At 38.1% G+C, this 24,749-nt stretch overlaps 4 protein-coding genes across 13 annotated transcripts; all 4 read right to left on the bottom strand.

Moving 5' to 3' along the window:
- Positions 1–557: 557 nt before the first annotated feature.
- Positions 558–1,889, bottom strand: LOC110943700 (zinc finger MYM-type protein 1-like). The gene has a single exon (XM_022185435.1). It carries the CDS (start codon positions 1,887–1,889, stop codon positions 558–560), a length of 1,332 nt encoding a protein of 443 aa, XP_022041127.1.
- A 2,552-nt stretch (positions 1,890–4,441) lies between these two features.
- On the bottom strand, positions 4,442–10,221 carry LOC110941449 (ALA-interacting subunit 1). 10 transcript variants are annotated; one of them, XR_002594087.2, is made up of 15 exons: positions 9,941–10,221; positions 8,927–8,998; positions 8,757–8,831; positions 8,549–8,662; positions 8,372–8,442; positions 8,081–8,276; positions 7,895–7,986; positions 7,658–7,809; positions 7,436–7,551; positions 7,114–7,189; positions 6,875–7,023; positions 6,150–6,299; positions 6,008–6,063; positions 5,273–5,411; positions 4,442–4,743 (listed from the first exon to the last, which is right to left on the bottom strand). XR_002594087.2 is itself a non-coding variant. In XM_022183085.2 (7 exons), the coding sequence occupies exons 1-7, from the start codon at positions 10,004–10,006 to the stop codon at positions 7,921–7,923; spliced, it is 660 nt and encodes a 219-aa protein (XP_022038777.1). In that variant the 5' UTR covers positions 10,007–10,221; the 3' UTR covers positions 7,894–7,920. The 10 variants fall into 10 exon arrangements, 1 of the variants encoding a protein (XP_022038777.1); XR_002594088.2 differs by having other exon boundaries at positions 6,150–6,250; XR_004894540.1 differs by having other exon boundaries at positions 6,150–7,023; positions 7,114–7,198.
- A 4,426-nt stretch (positions 10,222–14,647) lies between these two features.
- Positions 14,648–16,890, bottom strand: LOC110941450 (protein HYPER-SENSITIVITY-RELATED 4). Its single transcript, XM_022183086.2, has 2 exons — positions 15,887–16,890; positions 14,648–15,121 (listed from the first exon to the last, which is right to left on the bottom strand). Exons 1-2 carry the CDS (start codon positions 16,850–16,852, stop codon positions 14,759–14,761), a joined length of 1,329 nt encoding a protein of 442 aa, XP_022038778.1. The 5' UTR covers positions 16,853–16,890; the 3' UTR covers positions 14,648–14,758.
- Positions 16,891–17,264: 374 nt separating this feature from the next.
- On the bottom strand, positions 17,265–21,417 carry LOC110943701 (beta-glucuronosyltransferase GlcAT14A-like). Its single transcript, XM_022185436.1, has 3 exons — positions 21,347–21,417; positions 18,836–19,209; positions 17,265–17,434 (listed from the first exon to the last, which is right to left on the bottom strand). Exons 1-3 carry the CDS (start codon positions 21,415–21,417, stop codon positions 17,265–17,267), a joined length of 615 nt encoding a protein of 204 aa, XP_022041128.1.
- Positions 21,418–24,749: the final 3,332 nt, after the last annotated feature.

The raw sequence follows: 24,749 nt of genomic DNA, 5'->3' as shown, positions 1-24,749 counted from the left end.
TTAGGGTTTATCCATAGAAATATGTTTGTAATGAAAACTTGGGAATTTCCCATGTATTTATTATTAGAAAAATGTGGTGTTTTACTCTGATAAAATATTTCCTAACTACGGTCCTGATATACAGTCCGCTGCCAAATTGATAAACACCGATACCACTGATACTGGTTCGCGGCCGCCCGTTCCAAGAGATAGGGGCCGGGGGTTGCGACAATACTCTTCTAATGATTTAGCTTTACTTATGATTTTAGCATCTCTATCCATCTCCTTAACTTCTCGCAAAGCTTTTTTTACATCTCCAAGTTGAGTTCCTATAGGCTTAATACTATCTATACGACTTTCCCAATGAGTTGTAAACAATGATTTAAGAGTTAATCCTTTAACATTGTCTTTCAAAATTTGCTACCTATTAATAGAATGGGCAAAGATAGTATATAACCGTTGTATTGTTCCAAAAAATTCTTTAGACATAGTAATTGTGTTAGCCATGTCACACAATGCTAGATTTAGACTATGGCAACCACAAGCACTATAGAAAGCTTTAGGAATTTTTTTTTTTCTTAAAATCTAGTTTGAACTCCTTTGTTTTTTCCTCTCATGTTTGCCCTATTATTGTAGCCTTGACCACGCATATCATCAATATCAAGACCAAGAGACTCTAATTCCTTACATGTTACTTCTAAAAGTCCTAAACCCGTGGTATCATCAACAACCAAAAAACCTAAAAACGATTCCTCAACGGTCAAAGAAATAGAGTTAAAATTCACATACCTCACAATTATGGACATTTGCTCTTGGTGACTTATATCAGGCATGCAATCGAGGATGATGGAGTAATACTTTGCTTGCTTAACCTTCTTGATGATTTTGGTTCTAACTTTATCCCTTAATAATTGTATCAACTCGTATTGAATATTGTGGCCAAGAAAGTGTACATGGCACTCTTCATTCAAAACACGGCGCACATGTTCTTTCATAATCGGGTCAAACTCTTCCAACATATCAACCAAACCCAAAAAGTTTTCATTGCCTTTTTTATACAACTTTTCATTTGACCCACGAAACACTAAGCCATATTTTGCAAGAAATTTCACAAGTGCAACAATCCATAAAATGACTTGTTTCCAATAATCTTTTTCTTTTTTAAATTGCTCATATACCACTTTGGCAATTGTTTCTTTCCATTTCAACCTTTGGTGCAATTCAAACCATTCATTCATATTCTTGAAATGTTCTAAACCAACTTCATGTTCTTTAAGTCTACCACTAGCATGTCTCCAATCCTTATAACCTTCATCATCCAACCCACCTTTCGGATGCCCCGTTCTAAGAAATTTACAACAAAAACAATAGAGTTTGTCTAGTTTTTTCGAATACACTAGCCATTCTCTATCACACGTCTCCCCGTTTAATAGAATTCTAATGTGCATGGTATTAGAAAAATGTCTTCCAAATTTATCCACGGGGCCCTTAACAACATCCATATCTCTTTTTCGACCTTTCGTAACCCACTCTTTAATCATGTCAATACTAAGCCCACCCCAATTTCTAGGATCAAAAATATCAATATCCGGAACCGAATTAACATCATCTTCACACATAGTAGCTTCTTCATCTACGGTAGCATTAACATTATCTTCACCTACGTTCACATTGTCTTCACCTACGTTCATATTGACTTCGCCCATATTAGCTTCTTCATCTACGTTCACATTGTCTTCACCCACATTATCGTCACCCAAGTTAGAACTAGAATTTTGAGTTTCTTTTGAAACAAACTTGTTTATTCGGTTTTGTTTTACTTCGTACGCCTTTCTTTTCTTTTCCTCTAGCTTCCTCTTCTTACGTTTTTGATGTCCGAATAGGTGTTTGTATTTAGGAATTGGAGGCATAATTTCTAAATATTAACCAAAAACATTCATTCAATCACACGAAGTCTAATACTAATACATTTAAAGTATTAAACATTTAAACATCAAACAAAGTTTTATAGTATATGAAATCATAAAAACATTTATACCTCAACATATGAAATCAATCAGAATCACACAATAAGACATATGAAATCAGTTTGACAGTTTATACCTCCAAGTCTGCTGGTCTACTGCGATGATGATGATGATGATGATGATCCCCTGCTGCGATGTCGATGATGATCTCCTGTTGCGATGATTATGATCCCCTTCTCCCCTGCTGTTGCGATGATGATGACTGATGTCTTGATGAATCCCCAAGTCGTCTAATGTGAGAATTGAGATGATGATAAACGAACGTGAATGTTTCCCTTCCCAAGTCTGGTGCGACGTTTTGTTTCCCACAATTGCCAATTGGGTTATAATATTGTTTATTAGTCACTTGGGCTTGTTAGTTAGGTTTTAAAATTGGGTTATAAAACTTTTTAGCAGGCAATTTTTTAAAACTTTTAAGCAGGCCCTTATTTATAAAAACATCCATATTTTTTTAAATATATATATATATATATATATATATTTAAAAAAATTCGGGCCCTATATTGATTTGGGCCCTGATCGGAGGCCCATCCTGCATCTCCCTAGCCGGCCCTGCCTGGTTGGAAGAACATGTGAGTAAGCTTGTAGGAGTGGTTAGACAAGAGGTGTATGGTGGCTGTTGATAGATTTTATCCCTCATATATACCAACTAGGATAAACTCTCTTTTAATAGGGTAGATAAAGGTTTTGGTTTACTGAGAGTAGATGGGTTAGAGGCAAAAGGTGTCAAGACAATCTTTTTATGGCCATGGCTAAAAGTATAGGTATTTTGGTACTCGTCATGCATCACCCGACGATCACATAACCAAGGTCAGCCGAGGAGGACATGGCATGCATGCATCCAGAACCGGCCCAATGGGCTTCCAACCCTAGGCCTAGGCCTAGGGCCACCAAAAAAGAAAGGCCTCAAAATTTTTTGATGGTTCTTTGTATACTAGGCCCATTTTCTTTATTTTATACTAAACAATAATAAGAAGCCTGCCTGAATCGTGAATAAAAGGCCCAAAGTAAAGCCTGAATCGTGAATAAAAGGCAGAGCCGGGCCAAAGTAATAAAGGTAAATAATGAAAAGTCGCTTGTCTCGGTCTCCCACACAATTGACGTACAGAAGCTCGCACAGAGAGAAGAAACAATGAATTTGCAGGTTGGAAAATGGAAATCACGATGTCTTTGCCTCAATCGCCGCCTCAATCTCGATTGCCATTGGGGTTACATGTATTAATATCAGTCCTTGAGTTTACTTGATATAAGTTCTCGATTTGAATTGATATAAGTTCCCGATTTTATTTGAATCGTCGATCAGTTCTCTGTTCTCGATTTTATTTGAATCGTCGATCAGTTCTCGATTTGAATTGATATAAGTTCCTTGTCTTCTTGATTTAAATCGTCGAAACTTGTCTTCTTGATTTGTGGCAGACGTGGTCCCCTGGTTTATCTGTTCTCGGAACTCAGTGGCATAGAGCCTCAACACTCAGATTCTTGGAACTCGGAAGTCAGTGGCACAGCCGCACAGGTTAGATATCTGATTTTTTTTTCCTGAATCAATTTGTTGTTTAGCAGTTTATTCTTCTTTCATAATTTGCTATTTTTCTGAATAAAGTTGTTATTTAGGGAATTAGGGCTTATTATCCATCTCTTAAATAGATTTATATTTCACTACTAGAAAACTTGGCAATTGTCACCAACATTTGCTACTGAAAAAATCGGTGACAAATTTAGCCACCTGTTTCCCACAGATATGTAAATTAAGCGTACTCAGCATCAAAATCTAGTTCCACTGAGAGCTTATTATTACAACAAAGAAGAGAAGCTGCTTGTCTACGATTATATGCCAATGGGAAGTCTTTCTGCACTTCTTCATGGTTCGATTTCTTCTCCTACATTGTTAATTATTTTCAGCTATGTATTTTTATTTTCATTATAATTTTGTTTTTTGCTATGTTCTTGGTAGTTTTATTAACAAATACGTTATGGAAACATGCATTACAATGGATTTCAACAATTGAAATTTTGTGAAAATGTAAAAGATCCATAGAAGCTTGTTGTTTCTTAAACCGAACATGTCACTTCTTGCAAAATAACCATTCCACATAGTTAATTTATTAGACTGTCGAACTGCATATAACTGATTTAAAAATCCATTTCCCTCTTTGACATTTGGAGCCTAGGTGAGTTAAAGAGATTTGCTTTTTTGTATTTAGAGCATTCACATCCAATCCATCAAATTATACATACGTTCCACTAAAAAACAACTCCTATATCAATATACTAGTGCTAATACCCGCGAATTTCGCGGTGTTGAGAAATGATATGTTTTCTATTGTTTGAAAAAAATTACGTTTATACTTAGTCTTGAAACATAAAGAGTAGATTACAAATTGGCCCTATGATGCTGCTAAAATAGTTAGGTTAGTTGATTTTTAGCTTATTGGATGTGTGCTCCGCAAATGACTTTTTATAATGATATGCATCTTAGTTCTATCACTTATATAGCAAGAAATCCAATCGGAACCCTTGATCACTAAATCTTTAGTTCTATACAAATCACCACGCTTCATGGCCCCTTTGAGAAATGTGTCATGTATACCATAAAGGTTCGTAAATATGTGGTATGTGGTCTTCATCTTTCAAACCACCAAAATAAGTTTTCTTTAAGAGGGGGAAGTGGTGGAGGTTGTGCAGTATTAGCCTCAACACAGTAGCCCATTGTAGGGAAAAGAATCCTCTTCATGGGTACCTAACACAAAGTAGCAGGGTAAAGTTAATAAATTAGGTTAAGGGTAAAGCAAATGAATTCAGTTAAACATATTATGATATCGCTTCACAAAAAAAAAAAAAAAAAAAAAAAAAAAAAAAAAAAACAATTTAACATTACATTGCAACCATGAATTGAGGGGGTATTATAGATTTACATGTTAATGCACCAACTTTCCTTTTATAGATAAATAACCAAGAATACATATATTTTGATACGGATGATTGATATAATAATCTAAACCTTTTAAAAAAATTACTTTTTTGACCTGATATTGCTAACAATGATTTTTGCTACAAAACTACATTAAAGCCTAACTTTGTTATTTAGAAACTTATGAGATAATATAAGTGTTAATATTGATATTGATCAATCAGTGTTAAACCTAAAACAAACTCATCTATGGTGTTTGTGATCAGAGTTGACATGTTAGTTACTTGAGGAAAAAACAAACAAATAGTGAATCGGGTCACCCAAATCTGACATGTCCAAAAATATACATAGTTTTTACCTGAACTCGTGTTGACAGTTGACACGTTAGCCAACCCATCCAACTTGTATTGTTTGTACTCTTTCAAGTAGTATATTGTGGAAAAACAACATAGCATTCCTAGCTCTTTTTTTTTCACATAACTCGGCTCGAGCACACTCTGTAGCCAGCAAGGCCAACAAACAATGAGTACCGGGTTACCATCAATTGAACCATAACTAAAAGGTCATATGGGGTCTGCTTGTGTCTGGTTGGTGGCTAACATGCAACAACGACCATGTTAATAACTACCCCTTGAATCTTTGATGGCAATTATCTCTTGTTTCTTCCGTAATGTGTTGCTGTCGCAACTTGATTTTCAAGTTAACTGGACCATTTTTGAACCTCATATTAATATATCCTTATTATGTCTATCAAACTAAATGACACAAAAATGTAATCTAAAATAAAACAATTAATCAAAGCGAAAAGCGAACTCTTTTTTTATCTCAACAAAATGGCAGAACCCCTCATAATCTAAAATAATTATTTTAATTTTAAATTATTAACTTTTGGGAAAAAAATTAATAATACAATAAAATTCGGGGTGAACGGGTCGTGTTCGAGTCACCAAGTGAATATTCGGATCGTGTTCGGGTTCGTGTAAATTTTTCGAGTTCGGGTTAGGATGAACTCGTCAACCCGCGAACACGGCCCGTTTAGCACCCCAAGCAAACGATCAAAAATCACAAAAAGGAAAGAAAAATAAAGGTGTACCAAATAACCGTAGTCGTCGTAACCGATGCACTACCACCTACACTACCCAAATCCAGCTGCATAATAAACAAACAGAAAGTGTCTATAAATTTAAGAAACCAACATCTAGGACAGAGACATTTATCATAAAGGGATTGATTACCTATAGTTGGATGGTGCTATTACGTCAACTAACTCATTCGTTGGCATAGTGAAATATGATTGTAAAAAAGTTTAAGCCTCAAACCAATGTTAGGATTGAACCTGAAATCGTAAAAATAAACATGCAGTGTACTTGATACAACCAAATTCCCTGCCAAGTATACAAATCATGTTGAGATTATAGTTTTTAGGGCCTATTTTTTCATTTAATTTTTTATACAAAAAATGTTTGTACATATACATCTATATATACACACACTCTATTCAGAATTACTTGAACCAAATTCCACTTCAACCCATAATAGTGCCAATAGCTGAAACCAATCCAAATTTCAACTTTTTTTTTTTTGTAAACATTACTTTCGATCCTAGCCAAACATTCAACAAAGTTAGTAGGCGTACATGAAGTACAGTGAGCTACGATGTGTAAATTAAAAGATAAGTTCTCTTTTAACATGAACTGTGATATATTGCAGAAGAATGATGGGAATAAATGTAATTGTGCACTATGGAAATTTTAACTAATCATAACCCAAAGTAAATAGGTACTGTAAGTGGGCATAATTGCATACATTAATCATATACTTAGGAGTTAGGATGATCTTACTTGTAACCCTTTTTAGCGAAACGGTTTTCATTTAGAAAACAAAATCAAAATCACGATCACATAAAATTACTGTTGCAATGAAAAAACAAAGCGAAGACCAAAGATCAAAGGAAACATACATTGCTAGACGAAACAATAAAAATCGCCATGAATGGAGGCCATGTCTCAACGTCGGAGCGATGTCAGCCGTCCCACCCAGAGTTGACTTGTCAACCAAAGCATCTATTGTTTGTACTCTTGGCTTTTGTTTATCAATAGCCGCTTCAGCCTGTAAACACCACCATCATTACCAAGTGAAGTAGCTTTGCTTTCAGCATCAATCGCATTACAACACATTATGTTACATGCAAAGACTGACCATCAGGTTCATGTTGACTATTCAAACTGATCTGATCGACAGGCTCTTGTATGCCATCATCTCCCTTCAACAGCCTCTAAAGCAACTCAATCAAATACAAACACAAAACAAATCAGCAATCAACTCGGTATAAATGTAGGTTTTCGAAACAATCGAAACCTAATTCACACATATACACAAACATAAATCCAACAAATTAAATATATATATATATATATATATATATATATATATATCAAAATCAATAAGGTCTCTTTGAAAGAATCACATTCAAGCAAACATACAGAATAACATATTTTATCAAATAAACAAAAACTTATACCTAATCGCAAAGTGGTATACGGATACTGCTTTAAGAGATGACTCGTCAAATGTGAAATTAACCTTGGCACCCCTTATTCTTGCTCCGGACCAAAAAGAAAGGGTTGTTTCTCTTTCCTAAAGATCACAAAACAAAATTTTGATTTTAAACTCTGCAAAATATAACAGTTTCTACATACAACAATATTTAACATATAAATAAATTAGATAATACGGGATCTACATCATATATGAGTGGCATTCCGAACGAAGGCCGTTATTTTTAAGACCAAATAACAGCTTAACGAAAATAGGGACCGCCCCGTGATCGATAACAACCTTTGTGTTCTCAGAGGTACCAGAAGTAATGTTTGTGAGTGCCCAAGCAGCTTCAAACTAATGTTAAAAGCAAGTAATCAAACAAACATAAATTGCAGTACATCAAGCAGCATTAAAACCAATGGTTTGATATGATGCTGACCTAGAGCTGTGGGAAATCTTCTCTCATCAAGAACTCGAGAAAGCGAGGTACGACACCAGATTGTATGACTTCCTCGATTGGAGGACTCCGTTCTGTGAAATAAAGTTTAATCGGTTCTCCGATTAATGGTTAATGATTGATAGGACTTCTTGAAGAAGAAATAAAATAGAAAAATAAACATTATACCAATTGAGAGCAATTTATGAAATTGAGTAGTTGCATCCAGCTGCAAGTTGTTATCAGTTGAATAGAACCCAGCAACCACAGAAGGTTGTTATCAGTTGAATAGACCCCATTTGCTTCATGTTCAGGCTTACACGTACTCGTTTCATTCTCATCGCCACGGTTTCTCAATTGCTGATCACGTCGGCTCTTGACATACCTGCAAACGTAAGTTTTTTTGTGATTAGTCGTTAGACTTATGGAATTTTTGTTTTTAGTAAATAATATATAAGATGGAAATGAAAGAGTCGTTACCTGCGATGATTCTGATAGTAATTGTCAAGCTGATAGCAGACATAAATAGGTTGCTTCATTCTCTTTGTGACCTAATGTTTAGTTCATTTAATTACCAAAATGTTAGATGTTGAATTTAAATTGCACATATCTCTAATCGTGAAGTCACTATTGGAAAGTAACTATTTTAAAACTTACTGTCAATCTTCTAATGCAGGTTTTGCTTGTTGTTGGGTCTTGTATAGATTGAACCTTTTGACTTTTTGTGCCTTGTAGGCAGGCATTATCGTACCGGTCAATAATTTCAACTACCTACTTGAACAAAAAGAAATCCAAAATTACAAACTATTACAACAAAAATGGAAATGTTCATAAAATTAGTAAATTAAAACGGTTTGAATCATACATCACGAGAAGCAAGAAGGGAAGCTACTCCTATAGGTATGAAGACAACTGTCACAAGCATGAGTGCCGAAATCACCTGCAGTAGATTACATAAAAAGAAAGTAAGCTTGGTTCTTTGTCATAAGTCAATGAATAAGAAGCATAAGGAAACATTGAAACAACGATACTTACCCATTTCGGGGTAAGAATTGGCTTGCAAGCCGGAAGTTCTTGTTGTGTAACCATAGAAGGTAGGCTCTCTAACTGCAATTTCATCATCATTTTTAATAGTTCAGATGACAACAATCATGTAAGGTAAATGGAACCATATCATGATATTCAATTGATACATGGCTGTTTGATCTTTATAGCACAGTGTAGCCATTGGTCCTAATATTTTCAGCCATTGGTCAAAGTCGGAAGCAGGGGCGAAGGTTTATTGGTGCCCGAGGGTGCACCCGCCCACCCCAATATTTCGGTTAGAAGTGTATAGGTTCTAGTTTTTCGTCCGGAAATTTTAAAAATTATATAGGATCGCCTCCCCCTAATTATTTTTCCTAAATATTTATACAATATATAAATTAAAGTAAAGTTTGTTACAACTTTTTATATAAGTGATAGGTAGTTTTGTAAATATATTTTAACTCTTATTTGTTTAACCCTAGGTTACCCACCACACAATAAACTTAATCACAAATTTCATGTCTAAGAACGGGTCCTTTGAATGAATGAAATTTTTTAGTTTTATTTGAAACTATTATTATTTGACTTGACCCGAATCGATAGCTGACCTGACCCGAAACATAAAGATAGGAAAAAAAATTTGGGTCCCATCACTTTACGCCCCTCAAAACTTTTGGTCAAGCTCCGCCACTGGTCTGAAGATAAATGTACAGAACTCATGGTACATGCTACATAGTAATATGAATGGTATATGAAGACAAAAATATTTACCCACCCTAACGGCAAATCATGTAAATCTTTTCCTGATATATGCATATTTGTTTATCACATTGTAAGAGTTTACCTTAAAAAAAACAACTTAGCCAAAGTCACCATCTATATGCATAGGGACACATAACAGAGATAATCAAATCAAATCAAATGAATCATAATACAAAACCTAACATCAACAAAACCAATGAGATTTGGGTCGCACACTACTAAACTTGATAAATCGAAACTAATTGAATAGTAAAGACTTACCAGAATTGATTCATACACCGGATGCAGAGAAAGAGATGGTTGTACCCATTCGATTTGCGACTTCATTAAGGACACAAACAAATCTTGATTAGAATAAGAAATTAGGTCAGAAGCAACACTTGGAATATGAAAATAGAATGAAGAGCAACCATTCAACCATTAATTTTAGGGTTTTTATATGAAAAATGGAGGGGGTAAGGATTAGCGTGTATAGAAAGATGGAGGCTGGATTGAATAAGGGAAGACGAATAGGATTTTCAGAGAAGAGTGAGGAAGAGAAACCCTAGTTCTTTTTGTGTTTATATATACGATGTAATAATTCGACCCGATTGTAGGTATAAATGGATCCCGCGTGACCCATCATCAAAGAGAAATGAATTGGTGTGAGTTTTGGCGGGAAAATGAGCTTTGGAGGCCTAGGAGGGGGACATGTGTCCCCTAATTAAGGCTTTTATTAGGTTGTATAGATTTTCACTAAAAACAAATACTTTTTCTCTCTCCCTTTCAATTAAATAATATTATCATTACATTTTTCTCTGTCATTCACTCACAACCACTTTCAATATATATTACATAATTACATTTATGCAATTAGTTCAAATGCATATAGTACAAGAAAAAACATACTAAAATAAATCACTAATAGACAAGGGTTAATGGAAAATAAAAGTATAAATTAAAAAAAATCGGGTATATGATCGGGTATATAGTTCGTGTAAACGGGTATGTGGTTTCGGGTAATCGGATCAGTAGAAGTTAAAGAATACTTTTTAGAATTTTTAATAGTGAATGATACAGCCGGTAAAGGTCTTTTTAATTCTATTACTGAGGAACTTAATAGAATAGGACTTAATGTGGATGACATTAGAGGTCAAGGTTATGATAATGGTTCAAATATGAAAGGAAAACATAAGGGAGTACAAAAACGATTGTTAGAAGTTAATCCTAGAGCCTTTTATGCTCCATGTGGTTGTCATAGTTTAAATTTAGTTATTTCTGATATGGCTAGCGCTTGTGACAAAGTTCAAGATTTTTTTGGAACCATACAACGTATTTATTCTATTTTTGCATCATCCACTAAAAGATGGAAAATTTTACAAGATAATATACCATATTTAACTCTTAAATCATTATCACAAACACGTTGGGAAAGTTGATTAGAAAGTGTTAAAGCAATTAGGTTTCAAGCTCCAAAACTAAGAGATGCATTAATGGATTTGTATCGTGATAGTACCGAGGCTAATGTTAAAAGTGAGGCTAAATCTTTAGTTGAAAATGAGTTGGAAAAATTTGAATTTTTATTAGCGATGGTTATTTGGTATGAGGTTTTACATGCTATTAATGTAGTTAGTAAAAACTTACAATCAAAAGATATGTGTATTGATATTGCTATAAAACAACTAGATGGACTTATTATTTATTTTAAAAAGTTTAGGGATGAAGGATTTGAAAATGCTATGATTGAGGCTAAAGAACTTGCTTTAAAGATGGGCATTGAACCTAGTTTTCGTGAAAAACGTATTATTCGTAGAAATAGAAGATTTGATGAAAATGTTGATAATGAGACTTTGAAAACTCCTATTGATTGTTTTAGAACGGATTACTTTTTATACATAGTAGATCAAGCTAGTGTTTCACTCGAAAGTAGATTTGCTCAGTTTAAAGAGTTCGAACAAATTGTTTTAGAACGGATTACTTTTTATACATAGTAGATCAAGCTAGTGTTTCACTCGAAAGTAGATTTGCTCAGTTTAAAGAGTTCGAACAAATTTTTGGTTTTTTGTTTAGTATAAAAAAGTTAAAATCTTTAGATCAAAAAATTTTAAAAGAGAAGTGCATTTATCTGGAAAAGTTTTGGAACTATGATAGTCATATTGATATTGATGGTTTAGATTTATTTGAAGAACTAAAAATGTTAAGAGAAATTATACATGTAGAATCTGACACACTCACCAATATATTAACTTATATTAAAAACTTTAATCCTTTTCCAAATGCATATATCGCCTATAGAATTGTGTTAACCATTCCTGTAACCGTTGCTACTGCAGAACGTAGCTTTTCCAAATTAAAACTAATAAAAAATTACTTAAGATCTACAATGTCACAAGAAAGATTAAACGGTTTAGCTATTATGTCAATTGAAAAAGATTTTTTAGAAGAACTTGATTACGATAATTTCATCAAACAATTTGCCTCGGTTAAAGCTAGAAAAGTAGATTTTATTTAAACATATACTATAATTATAGAAAACGTATGACTTTAAAAAAAATTTAACTACGCCAATTATAAACTTTTTTTAGTTTATAATTGCCGGTCCCAAGCCCGGATAAAGGAGGAGGGTTTTGTTGCTAAATATGTTGAAAACGATAATTTTGCAAAAGGGCCACCACTTCGTAGTTCGATTAGGGCCTCCGAAATCGTAGGAACGGCTCTGCATGCATCCATGGGAATCACGTTACACCATAATTGATCCTCGTAAGACCTACCAATACTAGATTCAACCATTGTATAACGTAGGGTGCCGGATGTGGTTCGGTGGTTGATTGAAGCTTGGACACAAGTGAGGGTTCGTCTCATGACAAGACATTCCCCTTCACCTGGCCCAATTACTTCTTTCTCAACCCGTTATTCTTGTACACGATAATCAGGTTCATCAATGACCAATAATGGGTGCTCAAACTCTTCCAATTCAGCGAGAGTAACAATGTTTCTGTTGGCATATTCTGAAGCTCTGTGACCCGACCCATGACATGGAAACAACGTTAGGGTATACGAGGCTGTGAGGCTGTCGACTCTATGGATGTTACAAGTTTGGTGGTAGTAAGATGCTTAGTAAGTACTAGGGACTTGGTAATGGGGCAAGATAACTCTCCTTTTCCTTTCTGTCGTTGTTGGTTATCCACCTTATGGGCCAATTGCATAAGCTCTTCCAATGTCGCATAAGGGTATAATTCAACAATGTTGCTGATTTGCGGTTGCAATCCTCCCAAATATCTCACTAAAGGCTGGGGGTTGTCTTCGGGAATATCACATTTCATGATGAGACGCTCAAAATCTCAGGAATACGCCTCCGCGGTATTGTGGCCTTGCTTAAGATTGTGCAATCAGGCGAAGCTCGATTGCATAATATGTCGGTATGAACTTCTTATTTAATAGCTCTTCATTTTTGGCCAATTTTTCACTATGCCCTTTCTTTCCCGTTCTCGTTTCAAGTACACATTAAACCACCGTGTCGACGCGTATTTTCGAAGTTTAAGGGCGACCACTTTAAAATTGTTCTCTTCTATTGTCTGCTTGTAATTAAGAACTCTTTCCACTATTTGAATCCACTCAATGAGTTCGTTCGGGTTGAGTCTCCCGTCATACTCGAGGATATCAACGTTGATATTACTAGTATACCACATCCCGGGGTTGTATCGATCTCGGTTGCGAGACCCTTGAGTGTAAGAGGATCTACATATTTCCCATCGAATCCATCCCTATCTCGACCCTTGTAACGGTAAACAGATAGCTCACGAATTTGATCTTGCATCTGTTTCATCTATTTAGCAATCTATTTCTTTTTAGCCTCCAGAGTAACCTTCTTCGGTTTTGCACTTCCCTACGTATCCATATTAATCTGGCCTTCAGGAAAAAAAAACAAAAAACGTCAACTCCTTGGGAGTAAAACTCAATTTTCTAGAAATTCACTCTGCCATATTCCATTCATGTCATCAAGATTTACAAAAATGGAAGTTACAATTGCTACAACTTAGGATAGTGAGGAAACTAACTTTGAAAGTCAAATAAAATAAACTAAAATAAGCTATAAATAAAATTGTATAAAAATAAAAGTTTCTAGGGAATAAACGGGCTGGGTGAGATGCTGAACTGATGTTGGACTTCATGGGTTGTATGGGCCTCTGTTCACTATTTGGTTACTTGGATCCAGTTGAACCAAACGTGACATGTGTCTTCGAATCCGGTAATTTCAACGGTTCCCTCTACGGCTAGAATATTTGAATTAGCGCCTATCAACTTTAGTAAGGTGTTTGTAGCTATTTTTTTTAACTAGGAACAAACTTATCCTAAAGTGATTATTTCTTGTGTTTTTTCCAATTTCTCTCTATCTGAAAACTTTAGATTACAAACAAACATTGTAGATTACCCATGTACCAATATGTGTTCAAGGCTATTTGGCAACTTCTGAATGGTTAAGTGTTGAATCAATAAGAGGTGTGAACCATTAAGTACTGAATCAGTAAGAGGTCTGAACCATTAAGAGCCAGTATAATGCTTAACCGTTTAGAGGCAAATGTCTGACCAATTCAGATTAGAGGTCTTAACCATTCAGACTCAGTATAATGCTTAACCATTCAAAGGCAAATGTCTGAACCATTAAGTGTTGAACCAGTAAGTGGTCTGAACCATTAAGAGGTAAACAAACAGTCCCTAAATTATTAAGGTGATAACAACTTAGATATTCCCAACTTATTAGAAGGCGAAAATGTGTATGTGTCGATAACATGTTAAAGTACAATCTTGAGAAGGTATAAACTATAAACCGTTAGAAATGTGTGGTGGTTAAATTGGAGTGTTGTTATGATGTTGCTAAAGCGAAAATTAAGGACAAAGTTTTGCTACCAAGCTCCACCATTTCTACGGTGTGGCGGCGTGGCGCAGTGCCTTCCTATCTTGATAAGTTAACAAAGTATTAAAAAAATGATTAATGGTGTTTCAACTTCAAATACATCTCTAAGCCATGTAAAAACAGATAACAAGTTAATATTAATTATTATTCAATCAATCAAAACAAGAAATGATGATTTTACTCGATTAGCTCTCGTCTTTCAATTGAAGCCATCGATTGAGGTTTTGAAGCACGATTTCCGCATCCTCACCCTTCATCAACTCCCCTGCGATCTCAGCAGGTGTCACTTTGACCTTCTTCAACGCCTCTTTCACCACTTGAAAAAGTTCCAACTTCTCATCCTCCGTAACTTGTAGATAAGTAGATGCAAGTATCTTGAACCCATCATAGGTACAATAAGACATCTCTACATGTACATCCATGCGACCCGGTCTCAACAATGCTGCGTCCAAACGCTCCTTGTGATTCGTCGTGAACACTATTATTCGTTCGTCTCCACAACTCGACCACAACCCGTCAATGAAGTTGAGAAGCCCTGATAAGGTTATCTACAATCCAAATGTAAACATACATTAATCAATGTTGAAAACACCTGACTCGGATTCTAGGGTGTTTGGATATGTGTTTTAAAACACAAGTTACCATAAGTTCTTGGGGGTGTAAACAAGTTGGTCCGCTCGTGAAACTACATAAGACTGGCTAGCTAAAAACTTGAAACAAACTCAGCATAAATCAGCTTGAGCTCAACCCTAAATCAAACCCTTTTAAATAAACAAGATTGAGCCCAAGCTTATACCGAGTTAGACTAGGCTAAAAAGCCTAGATACTTTGGACTAAACTGGTAAAATGACCCAAACCACAGGGACTAAAATGGCATTTAACTCCACAATAAATAATATAATCACACAATAATAATGATTAATGAGATACTTTGTATCAAATTAAAGCAAATGGACAAGTGCATTACGCGTATCTCACAGTCTTCCACGTTTTCTCGATTCTAAAATGAACACCCCTCTATACATACTTAAAAGCAATACTGAAAAACTATAAACAACAGCCCTAGCTCAAAACACGAGTCAAACTCGAGCTTTACATATAGTTCGAGCTAAGCCAAGCTCAAACTCTACTAACTTAAACAAGCCAAACTCTAGTTTAGAACCTTACTTACTAGCCGAGCTCGATCTTTAAACATGTAGTCCGAAACAAACCGAGCTCAAACACCATCAAATTAAATGAGCCAAGCTCGATTATACAACATGCGGCTTAATTAAATAATATGCAAAGAGTAATTTGGTAACAAAAAAAAGTACCTTATCATCCTTATCTGGTCCCTCATTCTCACCCTCTCGACTCTGCACCCCAACATTACAATCAATATCCTCAATCACAATAATCGACCGATTCTTAGTCCCAATCAACAACCTCCTCAAATCCGAATTACACTGCACCTCTCTCAAATCCAAATCATACACATCAAACTTCAAATAATTCGCCATAGCCGCAACCAAACTCGACTTCCCCGTCCCAGGCGGCCCATAAAACAAATATCCGCGCTTCCACGCCTTCCCGACCCGCCTATAATAATCCTTCCTCTTCACAAACAACTTTACATCCTCCAATATCCAAGCCTTCATCTCATTATCCATCGCAATCGTTTCGAATGTAGCAGGATGGTTTAAAACCACCGAGCTCCAGTAATCGGTTCCGCTATAATCCACAGTATGAAGTTTAACCGCTTTTAGTTGGGCTTTGATGTGTTCAGCTGTTTTTAGTACATGTGGTAAGTAATGTTTTATTACTGTTTCTTTGTGTGTGTTACGGAAACTTAACTCAAAGAACTTTTGTTCCGACCGAACAGTGTTCGAGTTTGAGTTAACAAACTCGAGCTGTTCGGTTTTCAAAACCCATTTGCATATGATGTTTTGGAACGTGTCGGTTATGTGTTGGTTGCGGTCGACGGTGATGATGAGGTCGTGTTCGTTTTCGGGTTTGTTGATTTTGATGCGGTGGGTGGAGGGGGATAGCTTGGTTCCTAAGTAAAGGTTGGCGGCTTGGAAGAGGTGGTTGGGGGTGAGGCCGTCGGAGTCGGGGATGACGACGGTGAGGTGGGCGGAGAGGCGGTGGAAGAGGGTGTAGAAGGAGGAGGAGAGGTAGTTGGTGAGGTCGGTGGGGAGGAGGGTGGTGGCGATGGTTTTGAAGAGGAGGGCGGAGGCGGTGAGGGAGGCGGCGGCGGAGAGGATGGTTTTGGGTGGTGGGAGGGATTGGTATGAATACATGGCGGTGACGGTGGCTGCAATTTCGGGAAGGTGGTAGAATAGTTAGTTTAGTTTAGTTTAGAAGTAGATTTTACAATATCTAATAATGTACCAAGAGCTAACTTGTTGTCCAAGTTATAAGTTTTAATTTTTTTTTTAAGAGAAAAGTACCCGGATAGTCTCTGTGGTTTGCCTATTTTTCACCTTTAGTCTTTAACTTTCTAAAATTACAGCTATAGTCCTCAACTTTTGCAATTTCATTCCCGAATAGTCCCTGGCGCGAATAAAGGTTAGTTTTTGGTGTTAGTTGGGTGTGAAATAACTAAAATACCCTTACTAATAAAAAATGTTATTAATTATCTATTTAATTAATAATATTAAAAAAAGTCCCCCCCCCCATCCTACCCCACCCCACCCCCTCTCCCCTTTTTCTCTATTTCTTCTTTTTCTCTATACCTCTTACTTCCACCACCACCATTCCACCTCCACACCACCACCATAACACCACCCTGCCATCGCCGGTAACACCACCATCTACACCACTTCCGCTGCCACAAACACCAAGCCACCGCCGACAGTTTCCCCAATTCAAATATCTGGAAACTGAATCAAATTGAAATCAAATTTTTTTATCAATTATTCACTGAAAGTATGAACAAACAATTATACTTAGAACAAGTATTGAGAAAATCCTAGTACCGGTTACGATTATCGGTTCGTTCACCATCTAGGGTTCCGACATGGGATGCTATTGTTTTAACAGCGGCTAGCCCTGAACAAGCAGCGCTTTATCACTGGCAATTCAAACGAGCTGTACTGATGGGTCGGATCTCTGATTCTACTGTTACGCTTGTTGTACCCGACCCGGATGGCCCCCAGATCGGTTCTGGTGCAGCCATTCTCAATGCCATTCTCGCTCTAGCCAATTATTATAACAAGTCTCGGGTAGTTTAGGTTTTATTTTAGCTTGTTTAAGGTAATTTTAGTTACAGAATGTAGTAGATCTGTTGTGGTTAATGTGTGGATTATGAATTATGATGATTGATGATCATATGTTGTATGTAATTTGCAGTTTTATTGATTCATGTTTAAGTGATGAATTATTAAGTGTTACATAGTTTTGGTTACTGTTAGTTTTGTGTATGTTGTGAACATTATAGTTTTGTTACGTATCGTGTTTGAAACGGTTAGTTTCGTTAGATCTTACCGCTGATGAGATGTGTTTTGATTTCATATACGCATTTGTAACTCTGTGTTCATGCTGCGTGCACGAAATGATACAGATGTAGTTGAAGTTGTTTGCTCAGTAACCGTTTTGTTCATGGTGGTGGTGGTTGAAGGTGGAGATGGTGGTTGTGGTGGTGGTGGTGGTGGAGGAGTGGGGAAGATGAAGTGGGTAGGGTGGGTGGTGGGTCCCACATAAGTTGTAAAATACTAATTATATTTCTTTTAATTTTTTAGTTATTAATTTGACAGTAAGGGTATTTTTGTCATTTCACACGCATCTAACACCAAAAACTAACCCCCATCCACGCCAGGGACTATCCGAGAACAAAATTCAAAAACTTGGGGACTATAGGTGTAATTTTAGAAAGTTAGGGACTAAAGGTGAAAAATGGGTAAACCCACAGGGACTATTCGAGCATTTTTCTCTTTTTTTAAAGAAAAAATCCATATTATTAAATTGAGTAAAGCACAGTTTCAGTACCTAGGGTTTACACTTAATCGCAGGTTCAACCCTCATTTAAAAAAATCAACAGTCTAGCCCCTGTGGTTGTCAATTTGATGCAATCAAGCCCCTGGTGCAAGTTGACGTTACTTGGAAGTTTGCATTTATGTTAAATGACATTTATGCCCCATAGGGACTGAAAGTGCAACTCGAAAAACGGGGGTCTTCTTTTATAAACCTTGTAAGCAACTGAGAAGATCCGCAATCAAGTTCAAGAAATCGATTAAAATCAACACAAAATCACCAAACCAATGAACCAAGATTGAAGAACTAACCATCCTGAGTCACGAGAAGGTAATCCGAGGCACTGAGGTTTATAAACCAATCCCAATCCTTAAACTTTCTAATAAGAATGGCACAAGCATGAAGAGTGTTAGACACCATCGTTGGTCCTCTATATGTAACCATGTTAGCTTTTGTGATCACATAAACATTCCCAACTGTAGAAAAAACCAGATCATTTTCAACCCGTGAAGCAAGCTCCGTTCTCTCCTCGAGTGGCGATTCAAGATCAAGATGAAGAACATAGTAGTTCCATGGATGATATAATGCTCTCACTGTGCTCCATAACTTGTTTAAATCCCCTTTCGACCCAGAAACCAGATAAGCGAAACGAGAAACAGTAGTAGAAGATCCGGTTTTATTCGTTCTAATTCGAAATGAATTGAGATCAAATTGACAACCACAGGAACTGGACTGTTAAAATTTTCAAATGAGGGTTGAACCTGCGATTGGGTGTAAACCACAGGGACTTTACTATATTAAATTATTATGAATTCAAATTGTTATTTTTAATTATTATAAATTTCAAGTCCTTATTATTATTTTTTTAACGGCAAATTTCTTTTAATTCCTATTGTCAGTGGACCTGAACCCAAGATCTTCCTCTCACAAACCTAAGTGTCTAAAGGTTTTGTCTTTGTTAATGGACCACCACCGCACTTGTTCAAATTCTTACTTTTACTGATTAACAAAAGATCCAAGTCTATTCTAGATATCAGGGCCGTCTCCGAAAATCCCAAAGAATTTTAAGGCTTGGGATGAGTAAAAAAGTAAGCCTCAAATATATGAACTCGGTAAGTCATGTATGTCCTCTGCTTGAGACTTTTTTTTAACTCTTCTATTGTTTTCCTATTTTTACGTTTTCGACTACCGAATACGTATTTGGTAGGCATAATATGTAAGGGTGAGCAAGTTTAGGTCTGGACCGAAAATAACCGAGAACCGAACAGAAAATATACCCAAACCGACCCGAACCCAAGTACCTAGGTATTTAGATCGGTTCCAATTTTTCATATAAAATAAGGTCGGGTCGGGTCGGTTCTCAGTTCTTTTCATGGTGAAACCCGACTTGGACCTATAAACCGGAACCGGCCCTATATTTAGGGTAGTGAATCGGTTCTGTATTTTATGTTTGATCGGTTCTCGGTTCGGGTCAGGTAATAGTCGGGTCAGGTAATAATCATTTAACAAAATGCCAAATACTTTTTTTTAATGTTAGATTGATTCAAAATTTATTACAGATACCTAAAAGTCGAGTGTCACCTTGACTACTTTGAAGTTTGACCTTCAAGTTCAAAAATCAGTATAACAAAATTCATCATTAAAACTAAAACATTTTGTTTTTAAAATTGGTTGTTCTAGGCTTTATCTAAAAAAACTTATAAATGTAAAATATAAAAAAAAAAATTAATGGCCATATAACAATTTTAACGTCTTTTATGACCCCACCCAAAACGGCCCGTTGCGATAGATGCGCCCTTTGCAAGCTTCTTCGCGGCTTAAGATTTCTTCCCCACCGCCAGTTTCTTCTCCTCTGGATTTTGGGCAGTCTCTCACCTAGCCCATGCCTAGGGCGAGCTCTTATTGATATAACCTTTTAAATTATAATTTAAATCTACTTATTTGATTTAATAGAACACATTTAACGAGATCTGTTTTTATCAATATCAATGTATAACAACCAACAATTTTAACGTCTTTTACGACCACCAATTCAGCCTTAACCACCTTCCACACCTTAGCCGCCGCAACCACCTCCTTCCATCTCTGTGATCAACACGCTACATATTTGAAAACAACAACAAACTGTTACGAACCTAATCGTTAACCAATTGATGCAAGAAAAAAAGGTAGAAGCTTGAGAGAATTGATAGACTTTTGGAAGAGATTCAATTTATCATTTTTCATTCATAATAAGAAATAGACATACATAGACTATTTAAATAGAAATCACAATGTGAAGAGGTATGGTCCCAATTCCCTGCCTACATGGCAGGGACCACACCACTTTTATGCACACAAGGCATCCACGTCAACGAAACACTCCAGAAGCTTCTAGAAACTTCTGGATGATTCACAGTTGGCACCAAAGATGCTCTATCCGACATAAAGGACAACACGTGTCACCACTAGCAGAATGCCACATAGGCATGCGACAATTCAGGGAGCAGCACTGACAGTACCGGTACGAGGTATCCAGCGCAGGCGAATGCAAGAACGCCACGTGTACCACTACACCTGCCATGACAGAGCAGACCAAGAGGATATTCCCCTTGGTCGGACAGCTGGCACACGCTCACAGCTGGCACAGCTGCTCCTTCCTTCTTCACCCTCCGGCTATAAATAGGACCCTTCATCATTCAGGTTCAGGATCTTTACTCTCCTTACTCACTCTATACACACACTGTTTATTTCCTCTCAGAACAGTACTTATTCTCACGCCGGAGCCTGGTTAAAAGGGAAAATCCCCTTTCCCCTCTCTTAACGAGACTAACGGTGTTTACTGTTTTGCAGATTTCAAGCCATCAATATGAGTAGAAGAAGAGGTTGAACCCACTGGACGAAACAACCCCATTGATTATCCTTGTGATAATCACTGTTTCAACATTGGCGCCATCCGCTTTTTTGCAAAACCACTCTCACCTCTTTTCTTTCCTAAAAAACACTCGTAAAAATGGCAGACCAAAATCACTCACACCCAGTCGACGGAGAAGTTTCTTCCTTTGAACTCGTTTCGGACACGGCACACGTCCAAAGGGGTCAAAGGAACGAGACCATCCAAGAGGGTCAGCTGAACAACGAGTTTCCATCCATCTTTGGAAGTGCATCCAGGGCTGTTAGCCAAACCACAACTGGACCCACTTTCCAAACACCAGCAAGAATCATCACTCAAACCACAAACGGAGCTGCTCTCCAATCTCCAACGGGGATATTACACCAAACACCTCCGCCGATGCAGACTCTAAGCCATGGAGCAGGCCCTTCTGCTCCATCGGAACAAGCACAACTCAACTACTCTGCACTTTTAGGGCTACCCGAGGGAAAAACTCTGGCTTCCTGGTATGCCGAACAAATGGCGTCCATAAACCTCGTTTATACGCAGCTCAGCGTACAACAAGCCTTGCTCCAAGCACAGGCTAACCAATCAGCATTCGTAACTCCAGAACCAAGGTCTCTGAGTACACACACGGCTCAGCAGACAAACGCGTGGAACTTACGTCCAGAAAGAGGACCAGTGCAAAATGTAAGAAGACCTAGCATACACGACACGCGCGATACTTATGCTGAGACAGAGAGCAACTTCGTTCAAAACTCCAATCTACAACGAAGGCCGATCCAAACCCGTTTGGGCGCGCGCAACATGAATACAGAATGGGAAGAGGAGGAAGACGACCCAACTTACAAGGAGGAATGCACAGTGTTTAGCAGACTTCCTCCGGAGCACGAAGCATACAAACCAACCAAGCGCGCAGGGTATAACCCCAAAGCAGAGCATGATTACACCTTGAGCTATCGTCCTGAGGACATGGCTGAAAATTCAAAATTAATTCGAGAAATCGCGTGCGCGGCCATTGACAAAACGAAATTACCACACAACGTGGGTAAATACAACGGGTTGACGGACCCAGACGATCACCTCCAGGTGTTTAAAGGTGCAGGAGCAACAGGCGGATGGAACTTACCAACATGGTGCCACCTGTTTGCTCAGACATTCGTCGGCGCGGCGCGCATTTGGTTTGACAACTTACCGGCTGGCAAAATCAAATCATGGGTCGATTTCCGAGAGAAGTTCCTAGCACACTTCTCTCAGCAGCGAAGACAAGCCAGAGATCCGGGTGATTGTTTGAACATATGGAGAAAAGACTATGAAAGCGTAGAAGATTTCATTACAAGGTACAACAAAGAATGTTTAGAGATCGGAGACATACCAGAAAAGATGTTGCGCGCGCACCTCATGCGAGCGGTCAAGTGCGACGATCTGGTTAAAAGAATCAAAGGGCGAGATGGAGGACCCAAAGACTGGGAAACCTTCATCGAAGCAGCCAAGACTATCGCGCAGACAGACAGGCAACTGACCGGTGACGATCACCGTCAGCGCGCGCACAACCATAACGATCGAAACAACAGAAGGGGCAGAAATCAACCCTGGAAGGCTTCTGGGCACAGAGAAAGAAGCCCCCCACGGGACGATGCACGCCACACGATCAACCAGATAGCCCATCGAAAGGAAGTGAAGCGCGAAAATAGAGAAAAGCAGTGGACTCCACTGACCAAAACACCTTCTGAAGTCTTGGCCACAGAGAACCATCAGTTCAAACCACCCTTGCAAATGCGCAACAAGAGAGGCCAAGACCCAAATCTCTTCTGTGAATTCCACAAAGATACGGGCCACTTAACCGACGACTGTTTCAGTCTAAAGCAAGAAATCGAGAGAGCCCTGCGAGATGGGAAGCTCACTCATCTGGTCAAAGGCGGAAAGCGCGACTACCGCCAAATACAAAGAAGAGACGAGGGACCAGATAACAAAAAGCTCAGAAAGCTAGAAACCCACATGGTACAAGGAGGTCCACGAAGACCAAGGAAAAACTACAACAAGCGCACGCAAGACGATTCATGGCGCGAAAGGCAAGTTATTTTTCCAGTTGTTAGAGGGGGTCCAAGAGAAAAGCGACCAATAATCATTCCGGGTGTGGTTGGCCACTACCAGACAGATTACATCTTCATTGATCCCGGGAGCACCGCGGATATTATATATAAACAGTGCTTCAGTCAATTTGATCAAGAGGACAAGGCGCGCCTAGAGCCAGTCGACTATCCACTAACTGGTTTCTGCAACGAGGCCGTCTTTCCCCTGGGACAAATATCATTTCCGGTGTTGCTTTCAGACGGGATAAATTCAAGAACTGAAGAAGTCACATTCATGGTATTGCCGGCACACTCCAGACATGACATCCTCCTGGGAAGAGAATCCCAAGGAGATTTCAGTATGATCTGCTCTGCACCACATTCCGCTGTCGGATTCCCCACCGAAACAGGCATTGCGCTGATATATGCCAGTAAGGAAGTTTTAGCAACAGACGAAATCAGACCAGCCAAAGCAAGTAAGCCAGCACCGCGCATAGAGGCAGAAAAATGGGTATTAAACAGCGCATACCTAGAACAAACGGTCACTCTGGGGCCCGCCATGTCCGACCTGACGCGCGCGGCGCTCAAGAAATTACTGCATGAAAACATGGACGTGTTCGCCTGGACACCGGCTGATATGGTGGGTGTTCCACGGCATATAGCAGAACACCGTCTAAACGTCTCCGAAGATGCAAAACCAGTGGTACATGCCAAACGACACCTTGGCGACATCAAACACGATGCCATGAAAGAACAAGTGTTGGAATTGCTAAACGCAGGGATCATCAGGGAAGTCCGATACTAAACATGGGTAGCAAGCCCAGTAATGGTAAAGAAACCGAATGGTAGTTGGAGAATGTGTGTTGACTACAAGGATCTGAACAAAGCATGTCCCCGTGACTGCTACGCTTTACCAGACATAGACGAGAAAATAGATTCTTTGGCAACATTTCGGTGGAAATGTTTTCTGGATTGCTACAAAGGGTACCACCAGGTCCAGATGGCTGTTCAAGACGAAGATAAAACCGCATTCCGCACACCAACGGGGCTGTATTGTTACACCAAGATGCCGTTCGGCTTAAAGAATGCGGGTGCAACATACCAAAGGTTGATGAACGAAACATTTAGTGACGCCATTGGTAAGTACATAGAAGTGTACATGGATGATCTGGTAATCATGAGCAAGGAAGAGAGCGCGATGCTGGCAAATATCCAAAAGACCTTCAACACGCTGCGCAGCGTAAGTATCAAACTAAACCCAGCAAAGTGCTCATTCGGAAT

The sequence above is a fragment of the Helianthus annuus genome, chromosome 5 (genome assembly GCF_002127325.2).
Source record: "Helianthus annuus cultivar XRQ/B chromosome 5, HanXRQr2.0-SUNRISE, whole genome shotgun sequence".
Classification (NCBI taxonomy): domain Eukaryota; kingdom Viridiplantae; phylum Streptophyta; class Magnoliopsida; order Asterales; family Asteraceae; genus Helianthus; species Helianthus annuus.
This window is presented reverse-complemented; position numbering and strand designations above follow the sequence as displayed.

Excerpts from the sequence above, each read along its gene's own strand:
- LOC110943700 (XM_022185435.1), bottom strand. The coding sequence starts at position 1,889 with ATGCCTCCAATTCCTAAATACAAACACCTATTCGGACATCAAAAACGT.
- LOC110941449 (XM_022183085.2), bottom strand. The coding sequence starts at position 10,006 with ATGAAGTCGCAAATCGAATGGGTACAACCATCTCTTTCTCTGCATCCG. Across the intron at positions 8,999-9,940 it reads CGGTGTATGAATCAATTCTG|TTAGAGAGCCTACCTTCTAT; the intron begins GTAAGTCTTTAC and ends ATGAAATTGCAG. Across the intron at positions 8,663-8,756 it reads CCCTTCTTGCTTCTCGTGAT|GTAGTTGAAATTATTGACCG; the intron begins GTATGATTCAAA and ends TTGTTCAAGTAG.
- LOC110941450 (XM_022183086.2), bottom strand. The coding sequence starts at position 16,852 with ATGTATTCATACCAATCCCTCCCACCACCCAAAACCATCCTCTCCGCC. Across the intron at positions 15,122-15,886 it reads GACCAGATAAGGATGATAAG|ATAACCTTATCAGGGCTTCT; the intron begins GTACTTTTTTTT and ends TTTGGATTGTAG.
- LOC110943701 (XM_022185436.1), bottom strand. The coding sequence starts at position 21,417 with ATGGGGTTGTTTCGTCCAGTGGGTTCAACCTCTTCTTCTACTCATATT. Across the intron at positions 19,210-21,346 it reads GGCTTGAAATCTGCAAAACA|AACGAATAAAACCGGATCTT; the intron begins GTAAACACCGTT and ends ATTTCGAATTAG. Across the intron at positions 17,435-18,835 it reads CCTTCTCGTGACTCAGGATG|TTTCCAGATATTTGAATTGG; the intron begins GTTAGTTCTTCA and ends AATTTGATTCAG.